At 42.4% G+C, this 12,117-nt stretch overlaps 1 protein-coding gene across 1 annotated transcript in view; it reads right to left on the bottom strand.

The window, feature by feature from the left end:
- Positions 1-1,304: 1,304 nt before the first annotated feature.
- The window catches only part of prkcsh (PRKCSH beta subunit of glucosidase II), a 49,403-nt gene continuing 38,590 nt past the window's right edge, over positions 1,305-12,117 (bottom strand). The window contains exons 14-18 of the mRNA XM_062974121.1: positions 8,515-8,604; positions 5,194-5,268; positions 4,608-4,707; positions 2,727-2,864; positions 1,305-1,941 (exon numbers count right to left, since the gene is read on the bottom strand). Of these exons, the coding sequence (XP_062830191.1) occupies positions 2,733-2,864; positions 4,608-4,707; positions 5,194-5,268; positions 8,515-8,604 (397 nt within the window). The 3' untranslated portion in view covers positions 1,305-1,941; positions 2,727-2,732. The remainder of the gene's footprint in view (positions 1,942-2,726; positions 2,865-4,607; positions 4,708-5,193; positions 5,269-8,514; positions 8,605-12,117) is intronic.

Raw genomic sequence — 12,117 nt, 5'->3', positions numbered from 1 at the left:
CCCTCTATATATGGCTGGAAGTACACTTAAAATGTACCTATTACAACTTACATACAAATTCAACCTAGGAACAAACCTACAGAACCTATCTTGTGCATAACTTGAAGACTGCCTGTATAGCCCACTTACTCTGGTTTATTCATCAAACCTACTGAAAGAGTGACATGCAAACTTAGTGCCCTGTTTTTACTCCACTTCTATTAAACCATAAAAGGGCAAGACATTGTCCTCAGTCAGGTTGGAGTTACTGAACAAGTTGGGAATCCTTTAACCTGTGTCCTTGACTTGCTTTTCTAGGATTAATAGCTACAATTTACATTTATGGGCAAAATACAGTTAAGTGGGTGATTTTGGACATGGCATGGGATGAAAGACACTGCACTTGGCATAACTTTTGCCACAGAAACACCACCCCATTATGAGGCATGTTTTCCTTATGAAGTGCAATCACTAGTCTCGTCGGTCCCTTCTTTGCATGTGCATGCATTCGGCTGATAGTTCAGTCCTACCCTTTTCATGACATTAAAAATTATGTTACGCAATCCCCTCCCAAGAATGCACACAGACTCTCTCCTTACTCCTTTTACTGATCAGATGTTCTGACCAAAGGAAAGGCTTTATGGGGAGATGTACACATAACTGACTGAAACCTAAAGAAGAGGAAAGGCTTCAACTTTAATGTCCATTTTCACCAGCAGAAGGTGCCTCTGTCACTCTGGAAAGACCCAAGTGGAAAAGGGGGGAATAATCTCACAGAAGCCAACTGGATTTCTTTGCCTTTTCTAAATCCACATTCACATATCACCCTTTTTATCAGGGCAGCCCCAGGCCAGCAGCAGGCCTCTTTATGGAAAGAGGCTCAGATGGGAAACAATGGTGGCTGGAAGAGAAGGAGCCTCCCCTTTTGTCATGGAAATGCAAGGGTTTTCAGGCAGCAATCAAGGGGAGCAGGTGAAAGACACCAGCTTTGCTCTCCTCCAAGCCCTTATCAAGGCTAGGGAGGCCCGGGTCCCCAAAGAGGAGGGGGCAGGGAGAGAGGAAGAAAAAGAGGTTCTGTTGATTCAAACCCATCATCATCTCATCCCCACACTCAGGCTTTTCCTAGGAAATTACTGCATGCTGATGAGGGAGGCAGGGAGGAGGAGAGGAAGAAGGAGGGAGAGGGGACACATATGCATACAGCCAATACCAGTTGCTCTTAGTTGAAGCAGGCCTGAAGAGGCCATGCTGTGCCCCACACTTTGTGAAACCACAAACATTCTGCAACCCCTTTCCTCACTTTTACATGCCACAGAGACAGAGACTTGAGAGATGTTTCTTTATTGGAAGGGATGTGTGTTTGTTTTGATGAGAGTTCACCAGCAAACATCAGATTAGAACCAAACAAAGAGAGTCTGGGACTGCCCGCACAGGAAGCAAGCTGGGCACAGGCTCTTTTCTTCCGTGTGTCTTGCTCCACCTGGGAAAAGTCTTGGGCTGAGAGAAATCTGGCTCAAAACAAACGGCCAGCAGAAGACAGCACTTCAGGTCAACAGGTTCAACGTTTTCCATCACTGTTGAACAAAATGAAGCCCTTCTCCTTTACAAAGAAACAGCAGTGAGGCTGAAGACAGCCTCCCCGATCCCTGCTGCAATATGAAGGGCCAGGCAGTTTCGCAGTCCTGAGCATGATCTGGGCAGGTAGTGTCCTAAAGCAAGGAAGGAGAAAGAGGGAGTGGGCTGGGGGCGGGGGAGTTATTCTGCAGGACTTGCCAAGGAAAATAACCAGTAATTTAAAAGCCCCAAGGTCCACAGGGGCAAAGCAGCACTAACAGTGGGAAAGGGATGCCAGGATCCACATGGAAAGGCCATGAGGATGGGTTCTGGGACAGAAGAGGCGGTGAGTTCTGCCATCGGTCTTGGATTCTGCGCCTGGCTCCACTGGCAATGGCTTCTGCACATCTACAAGAACAAATAGGCAAACAGGACAATTGGCCACAGGAACAAAACTGGCACCTCCCTTAGCCATTTTTTGAAGACACAGAAACGGGATCTGAGAAGCAGATGGGGAATTGCCAACACTTAAATGGCTCAGACTTTGGCAGCCTCCGGCTAAGGGCACACTACTCCTTGCCCCAGATCCCTCATAGAAGGGAGATGGGTGTTAAGAGTCTATGAAGAGTCATGTTGAGCAAGACCAAAGCATACTGTTCACAAACAAGCCTATGATCAGCCCACAGACAGGAAAAATGAAAGTAAAAGCATCCTTCCGCTCAGATCCCCCAGCAAATAATAGGCAGAGGGATACTGGAGGGAATAAATATCCATCATGACTGGGATCCATTGATAGCTCAAATCTCCAAGAACATGGTGCAATTACCTTTAAAAGTTTTGCAAACTGTCAGTCATCATTACATCTTACAGTTTAACCACGTTCTATGTGAACAAACACTTCCATATTACCTCTGCTGAACCAGTCCCACTATTCAACTTCAGTGTGTGACCTGCCCTCTAGCAATAATAGAGGAAGAGATTTGTTTTCCAATGCAGAGGGAGAAAACCCAGTGCAAATATTTTAACCACAAGAGTTGCTTCACCCCCATGGTTGTTTTGGTAGCCCTCTTATTTTTCACCCTTCCAAAACCCTTTTTGGAACTGTAGGTAATATTTTAAGTGTGGTCACACACTATGGCTAGCAGGACCCACCCTGAGGGGGCAGAGGTGCTAGGAGTTGCTAGTGGACTCACCTGCTCTCAGAGTTCATCATGATTGAGGTCTTTGGGCTCATGGCAGGCTGCTGGGGTGACAAACTCCATCAAGTACTCACAGCGGCTGGGCTCTGTCGTGGATGTGACCACTGTCTCCTTACCACATGAAAGTTTCACCTGTTTGGAAGGGAAAAAAACAGGATAGTGGCTTTTGTTTTCCCATGGATTCCAGCGCAGGGACTATTCTTAAAAACCGAGTCATTGTCTACTGCAAGATCCAACAGACCTGGCTAAACAATATATATGTAGCCCACCTTGCTTTAAGAAACTCCTAATGGCATATATGTTTTTCTTCCCACACCATCCTCACAATGCCCAGTGAAAGAGATAATGCTAAGTGGGGAAAGTAACCTATCTTCCCATTATCATTTTTTTATTTTCAAGTAACTATGCCAAGGATACCTACTGAGCAAAAAACCTCAAAGAAACTACACAGATCATAACCTTTTGTTGTTTTAAAGAAAGCTGTTGCTCTAAGTGATGAAAGATGTCTATTATACCACATGGTTTTTCACCACCATCTGGCATTTAGCATATTGTGTTTTCTTATTGGTCACTGAATGGTAAACACAGCTTTCATTTGTGAGTATGATTGCTGAGGTACATTTTCTCTGAGGAAATATTGCTGTGAGAGGGGAAACAGCTTCCTTGTACAGAGGATGTACAGAAAATGTACAACCGCCCTGAGTCCCTTTGGGGAGATAGGGTGGTCTACAACTAAATTATTATTATTATTATTATTATTATTATTATTATTATTATTATTATTATTATTACTATTATTAGGCCCCCTGATGGCGCAGTGGGTTAAACTGCTGAGCTGCTGAACTTGCTGAGCAAAAGATTAGCGGTTCGAAAACATGCAAATAGGAGTAGATCAATAGGTACCGCTCCAGCGGGAAAGTAACGCCATTCCATGCAGTCATGCCAGCCACATGACCTTGGAGGTGTCTTTGGACAACACCGGCTCTTCGGCTTAGAAATGGAGATGAACATCAACCCCCAGGGTTGGACACGGCTAGACTTAATGTCAGGGGAAGTCTTTACCTTTACCTGTTGTTGTTGTTGTTGTTGTTGTTGTTGTTGTTGTTGTTGTTGTTGTTGTTATTATTATTATTATTATTATTATTATTATTATTATTATGGACTAGTTCAAAGGTTCTTAACTTTGGGGTTCCCAGGAGCAAAGAGCAAAAATGAGTTTTCTTTGTTTGCTTTCACATTACTTTTTCATGTCAAAATGAATGTAAAGGTTACAAATTTAGTTTTTCAAGTGCTGACTACCCTTTTCCCACTCCAGTGCAATAAAATGAAGATAAAACCTTGGATCTATGTATTTTTTTCATACGGGTATGGTGGCTAACAATTCTCAAGACATCACTTATCAACTCAAAGCACACTTGTGAGGAAACAAATGATGCGAACAGAACAGAAGACAGCCACGGAATTACAGAGCTGGAGACAACTCTACCAATCTCCTAAGAGGAGGACTGTCCTGTTCAGCAGCAGAGAATGCTATCTGCTTTGCTACATGCATGAAAAGTGTAGGGACATTAACTCACTCATCCATACTCATGTTCCTTCGTCCCGCTAGCTACACCTGCAACATTATTCAACTCAACTATAGCATCAGATCTTTACAAAATATTCTAGCCACTAGCTGACCAGCCTTTGCATTTCCATTGCTCTAGGTAAATCTGTTGCGTTGAACTACAGATTCCTATGCATCCCTTCCTTGCTTGGGATCTGGTTCTGACTACAAATTATCTAAGTACTTCTTATAGTACAAAAGGCACTGTCCCCAAGAGGAAGTAATTTTGAATTTAAACCTGTCTAACCCAGCCCTCCCAGAGAACTCACAGTGGTGGATCGGTTGGGGCCCTGCCAGCATCCCGTTCCATGTTCATATTTCATGACACTGAATTTGTTCTCTTCAGGACCAGTCCAGGAACCCCACGTGCTGGAAGGGAAGCAAAGAATGTGAGGGGACTCATGGCAGCTCTGGAGGCCCAGGAATTGGGAGTCCGGAGAATGGGGTCAGTCCCACCCCATTCCCTCATGCCTTCAGGATATATCATTTCGGGGCTATCAAGGAAGGTGCTTTCACTCCACAAGTGAGGTTGCATCATTGGAGCTTGCAGAAGACAAAATAATTGGGCTACATTTCATAGGGTTTTTTAAGGAAATCAGATATATCAGGGGGATCCTACCCATTTTTTAATGGGGAAAGGTCATTCTTATCCCAGCTGATGTTAGGGGGAAACATTATGATCCATCATTAAAGTAAGAATACTTAGTATGGGTAATACAGACAGGGGTCAGGGCCAAAGGCCAGCCAGCAGACCCCACAGTGTGGTCTCAGGCACACCTCTGGTTACCATGAGTAGTGCAGGCCCCAGACAGACCCTTGTTTCTGGAACTAATGGAGAGTGGCTGAACCTCTTACCCAAGGCTGGTCTCCGAGCCACCGTGCTTGGGTTTCTGAGACACTCTGTTAAAGGGACAGAGACGATAAACGTACCTGAAAAAAAATAAAAGAGTGTAGAAGAGATCAATGAACTTCTGTGTTGCATATTTGGCATTCCTTGTAACCAAATTGATAGATTGGATTTCTAAATCAGGTGCTCAAAGCAAAATGTCACCACTTAAGTACACTGCTGAAGCCATACGGAAAGCTTGTCAGGAGGGGGATAACTATACTTTTGGTCTAGCCCCCAGCCTCTGAGACTAAGAATAAGGATTTAGGAATGGATGAGTTTTCCATTTAAAAACAACAGAATAATTCCAGATATGAAAAATGCAGAAGAACTGAAAACGCTTCACCTAATCCCACTAAAAGCTGAGAAACTAGAATTAGAATGGGCAATAAGAGAACAGCTTGCAGTCCTTAAAAGGCCTGGAAAAGTTATCTTTTTGGAATAAAATTCCTGGAATCTGCAGCTAGCAAGTTCATTAGCTACTGGCTGGGGATTCTAGATGCCATAGTCCAAAAAAGGGACATTTCCAACCTCTGTTGCGATGTCTGGTTTTTGTCACCATGCTCTTCACAGCAACCAAAAGTAATCATCTAAGAAAGGAACTATTGGGCATTGCTAATCATGAGCCATCTCTAAAAGAAAGGGATCCCCATTCCTGGAAATTCCCTCTCTCAATCACTGCCCAGTAAAAAGGATATGTGGGCAACTTCTCTAAGATGTCATTTTCAAAGTTGGAAGTATTGGGACACTGCCAATACTTTCAAACCTGGCAGAGAGCAAGAAAACAAAATCCGCTATTTGTATGCACTCATTTTCAGAGAGGGGGAAATTTCAAAACCATGAGGAAGGGGATAACAGCAAGATGTCAGCCTGATAGAGCCTGCTGGATCTTTACCTGTCAGTCATCAAGTGCAGGGACACATTGTTTTCTATATCCAATGCCTACTGCTTTTTTCCCACAGAGGCCTGTGTGTGCTCGAGGGCTATACAAATTATGCCAGAAGGGTCAGATTAATATACATTACATAACAGATTAAGAAGGTGGATGGGAATAGTTCTTAACTAGGCTGGCCACTTCAAAGGAGAAGTGAGAGATTCATTTTTACCTGGCTCACATGAAATGACTGCTGGACTTCTAAATACCAACCTCATTTCTATAAATAAGAGACCACAAAGTGCCCTTTTGCAAAAAAAAAAAAACAAAAAAAAAACAACCCTGCCTGGAAACCAGAGGTTTAACTTTGACTCTTAAACTATTAGCAATATCTCTATTCTTCCTTCTAGGTCAGACAAGTATGCAATGGCAGGGGATGTCTGCAAGAGGGTTTGGAGGTGTTACTGTTGGGTCTTTTCACTGATGTGATTCAGGGAAGAAGGGTCCAGATGATGGCACCAAGGGAGGCAAGGAACCCTCATTATTGGTGTGGTCTTGATATCTCAAGCTCTTTTGCTTAGGAAAAAGAGATCCTTGGAGCCAAACAGCTGTAATGGTGACCAATCCATGTAGGAAAGGCTAGATCCACTATAACTGTCCAGAAAGCAGAGACTCTAATTTAAGAAGTTAATGCAGAGCTTGGACGAAAGGATCTGTGCTTTCCCCTTCCTACTACTTTCATAAATTCCTTTATTCTAAGGTGGGACAGGCAGAAGTCTGTTTTCCTCAATGTGTGACACTTCAACTGTTGTAGAAGAATTCATCTGTTCAACTGCTGCTATTCAGATTCTTGTCTCTAAATGTCCCCTAGAGGTCACGGGAGCATTCTCATACATTTCAGAACCTTGCTAGATCCCAGGAAGCCTATTTTAACAACAGAAAGTAAGCAGAAGTAATTTCTGTTCATGTTCCAGAAAAAGCCACATGTGTCTACTTGAGCCCCTGCCCTAATATAATTGAAATACACTTCCCTTCATACTTTAGACCATTTTGGATGGGAACAGAAAATAATTGAAAAATCCCCACCCACCCACCCACCCACCCACACACACACACACACACACACACACACACAAGGATTGTATTCAGCTCACAAGCCGCGCTTTGCTGACCTCCCGCCCTAAACAACAAACACACCTTCCAAGCAAGGAGGAAATCCCATAGAGATCAGATAAGATTGCAAGCTTCCTTTTCACACCATGCAGAAGGAGATGCAGCAGTCAATAGTCATATTGGGTTCACCTTGAGGTGACTAGCTCGAGACTTCAAGGGAGTGGCAAGATAACTTTTGGCTTAATACATTCTGCAGGATGTACTCTGGACTCTGCATTTCCTCCATTCAGGAGTTTAATGACTTACAATTGGGCTATTCTCCCTTTAAATAAATCCTACTCTAATAAACATATACACAGACACTACTGTTACACAAGCTTTTTCCTGATGAAGGTTAGATGGCTACTAGCTTACTTTGCCATAAGGTTGGTGGATCCTTTCAGGAGTCTTTTAAGAATTCCTGAATGCCCTTGGTAATAAATAATTACCTCCTTACCATGACTAAGTGAATGTATGCACCCTTGGTCACCTCAGAAGACTTCTGTCTGCCTCCTAAAACCACTAATGTCAAGTGGATACATTGGCTTGCAATCTGGAGGGGCTAGTTGTGGACTCCCACATTAAGATGATATTGTGTTGCTTCCTCAAAGCTATTCTGCCCATTCCCCAAGGCAATGAATCAGATGGAATTAAAGCTGCCAACTATACAATATGTTCTGGGAGGCAACTTTGCTGCAAACAAATTCAGAAAAAAAGTTTTAAGGCAGTGGGATTCCAGTTCCTGCAAGATTTTCAGGTTCTTCCCCTATTTCCAACTAGGCTGCTGCTAACAGTTAGTCACTGGCTACTGCACTTTGTTATCCTACAAAACAACAGGATCTTGGGAGAGATTTATACCATTTCTCCATTATGCGTAGCCAAGAAAAAATGGAAAAAGTTCAGGGCCACTGCAAGAAATGTTTCTACCTGGGGCGGAATGGCAGTGGTGCATCACCAGCTGACCAACTCAAGGACAATCATTTCCTTCTGGCACAGGGGCCAGAAAATCCCCCAACACCTCTTCCTTACAATCAAAATTACATAAAATAAAATAAGTTACAAAGAATTTGCTGCTTTTGTTTTCCCCAAGGGTAGAGCTGGCCCTGCAAAAGATCACCAACTGAGCAGTACTTACTGCACTCTGGCACTTGTGAAGTAAAAAGCAAAACCAGAAGGAAATGTTTTCAATGGCAAAAGGCTGAAGAGAGATATAAAATCCATATACCAGAGGAAACAAGTTATGCAAAGAGGTAGGAGCACCTACTCATTTGTGGTAAGATCATAGCACTGGCCGTACAGATATGAAAATTCTCCATGAGGTCCAAAATCAAAGGAGATCTCTTTCTCCAGGTTCCTGGAAATGAAAGAAGAGCAAGATGCTGTTTAAGAAAAACTGCAGAGATTAGGATAACAGGACATTTAAGCATAATGTGTATAATTATAGGATTGTTGTTAGGCCTGTTTAATTGTACAAATTGGAAAGAAGCAAAATTTTATATATTCCAGCCTTATTCAGATTTCTTTTTTAAAAAATGTTGTGGACTTCTAGGCCCTAAGGGTATGATCATATTACAGTAGGACTTCACAGAGTTCCTTCTATTTAATGTATGTCTCAGATATAAACAAGATGAAGGGGGAAATGCATCTTGATAAGAAAAAGCAGAAACCAAAAGTGCCAAGGGAGGAAACAAGCAATCACTCAGCCACTTCTTACTGTTTTTTGCTCTGCAGGCATTTCAAAAGACAATGAGGCAGCATAGGTAGAGAGGAGAAGCATAGGTAGAGAGGAGAAGGTAGCAAGGGAAAAGTCAAAGGAGAAGAACATGCCCATTCTTTGGGGGAGGGGGAAGGTTAAGACAAGGAAGGGACAGGGCAGAGAACCTGGTGAGAGACATCTCAATAAGCTCCATAGCTTGTAAGTAATCAAGAGAAGTTGCTGTGAGGAAACACAGCCAATGGTGCAGCTCATCTAGGATCACTTACAGTCAGTTTTGTAAATTGCAGCTACTCCATTACAAAGCTTGGAGAGTGAGGTTGGCTGGCTAGGCAGCAGCCCCCTTGGTTTGGCCACCACCAAGGGCTCAAACATTAACTTGGCATCATCATCTACTTCCAAAACACTGGTAGAAGGCAGGCCTAGTCTGTGTCAGGGATTAATACCCCCTGCCCAACTCTTTGTTCCATGGATGTCTTTGTTTCTTGTCCTGCGCATCTGCCAGCAGCCTCAAGGGACCCCCACACAGGGACTTGTTGGGGAGGTCGGGTCCCATGGTTACCGACTTGTCACCAAGGCTACTCCTAATTACAGTTTTCTCTTGCTCGCTCATTCTCTTTCCCACCCAAGATGCAACTCTCCTTGACATATAAAGGATCTGTCTTGGCAGCCCCTTTGACCCAGTCAGATCTAAATAGCTTTCATGAAAAAACACAATCATTCTCCTCTCTCTGCTTCACTGTGCAACCAACTTGCTTCATCATCCCTGGGCTATCCACCTTCCCTGGAGTGCATGAGCCATCCCAGCAACTGGAAGGGAGCAGCAGCAATTTGAGAATTTTCACAAGGAGGAAAATGGGCAACTGTGAAAAGTCAAACACCCTTGGAAAGAAGGTGAGAACCCTAAACAAATGACTTTGGAGCATCTCCTTTATAGGAAAGGGAAAGCCAAATGAGAAATAAAAACACACACACTGAAAAATGACACCAACAAAACAGGTCTCAGCTGCTATTCCAGACTTCCATTAGCTGTTTACTTAGCTAGCCTATCCCCCACTAACCCCAACCCCTAAAAGCCTTCCTAATGGGCCAAACCCAAGATCTCCCTGGAGGAGGGAGGGGCTGTTTGTGCTGAAATCACAGCTGAAGCCTGACTGGGTGGGAAACACGTCATGCGAAGCCAATTTGGGGCGGGGGGAGACTTCAATTAAGGGTCTTGTTTTGCACCTGCTGTTTTAGGTCTAGTTGTCCCTGAGGTGGCAAACCTGGACTGTCACTGTCCTAGTTCAGACAGAGAGCAGGGGGAGGGCAGCTTAACAAGACTCCAAGGTTTTCCAGACAATTTCCCCAACTCCAAATTTCTATGAATATTTAAAATTAGGCCACAGGGGAGTGTGATCGTAGCCATTTTCTGACTTGCTTGTTTGCTATGAGTAGGGAAAGAAAGGGGTGGTGTTTTTGAAGAGCATTCCTCTATGGAAATCCATGTACCTGTTACTTGAAGTGATAGAGGTAATATGAGCTCATGCAGAAATGGATCTTAGTGGGTAAAGCGCAACACCCTAGACAAGACTGAAGTTGTTTAATCACTTTGCCTAGACAAAAAAAACCCAACCAAACAGGAATTTCACAACATTAACTTTAATTCTGGCACTAGTATTTAGGGCCAAAGTTCACACTTGGCCAATCAAAGTCTCCTGTCAGAATCATAATCCTGAACTGACAAGTGTCCACTAAATGAAATAATAACAATGTATGTTCCCAATAGGTTCCACGGTATCTATGAAAGACTATATGGTTTACTGAGTACATGTTTGAATTGTTTGAACTAAATAACAAAAGTAAGTAGTATGTTTTAATAGTTGTTAGTTTTACTAAGCCAGAAAATACTTTGTATAATTGTATTAATGTTACCCAATACTTGCAGACCCTACCACCAGATGAAGACTATAAGTAGTCGAAACCGATTGTGGATCAGGGCTCTACTCTTCTTTGAAGAAGAAACAAGAAAATAACCAAGAAAGTTGATTACCATTCATCATACTGTGAATGCAACAGTTTGATTGGTTTTTGTAACCATGTATCTGAACTTTATATTTGTTTATTGTGTATAATACAATGTTTAATGATATTTAATACATTGTTATTATTCCATTTAGTGGACACTTGTCAGTTCAAGTCCTTGGGAACCCATTTTTTCTTATAGAATCATAATCCTGCCTCTTGAAAACCTGGCCCACAGAAACTCTTGTTGGTTAAAGAATGCTAGACCTATCCTGTTGAGAAATGAGAAGCTACTGCAGAAATTGTGCCTTGAAGTATTTATGGAAAGAGTCATACTCTAGGGACAGCTCCTATCCTGCTTTTCAGCTACCGTAAGAGCCTTTGACGGAAAGCTGGAGGACAGGGGAGTCTGTAACTTTGTACTTTAAAAATTAGTGCACTTCACCTAGGCCTAAGTGCTCATCACACACAAGACACCTCCAAAGTCTGTACACAGGAAACCTGCATGCGGAGCCCAGAATAAATGGCATTCCCACAACTTTAAATTGTTTTTTAAAAAAAAAAATGGCCACAAAATGATAGATTTTTAAAAACAGTGTATTTATAGGCTTCTCAAGGCATTGGTGACAACATATTACAAGAAGATTCACACAAGAGAAAGCCCCCAATTGGAATATATGTTAAATATGGAAACATATTTAAGTTAGATTAAAATAATTCCTTTATAACTAGTTTTCTGGATTTATATTTTCTTAGTTACATGTCAGTGTTTCACTTTATTTAAAAACAAATCCATCTCAAGGGAACCTTTGTTCAATTAGGGGGCTAAACAAGTAACAAATTTGGTCAGAGATTTTTCTGTGGAAAGAACTAACTTGTTGATGTGATCAATATTCAAGAACTGCCACAAATCTCCATTCTCTTATTAATTTTAAAGTACAGCCCTCCAGTTGAAATGGAATAAGGAACAAAAATATTCGAAGAGCCGAGGCTAGGTATTTTTTCTTAAAAGAACAACAACTCCCAGAATCATTCAACCAGCATCAGCCAATGATGGCTGAGAGGATTCTATGAATAGTAAAAAAAGAAAAAAGAGTAAAGTTTCTGAGCTCCAGATGCGATTAAGCAGATTGGGCACAGTCACAGCCA

The sequence above is a fragment of the Anolis carolinensis genome, chromosome 2 (genome assembly GCF_035594765.1).
Source record: "Anolis carolinensis isolate JA03-04 chromosome 2, rAnoCar3.1.pri, whole genome shotgun sequence".
NCBI lineage: Eukaryota > Metazoa > Chordata > Lepidosauria > Squamata > Dactyloidae > Anolis > Anolis carolinensis.
This window is presented reverse-complemented; position numbering and strand designations above follow the sequence as displayed.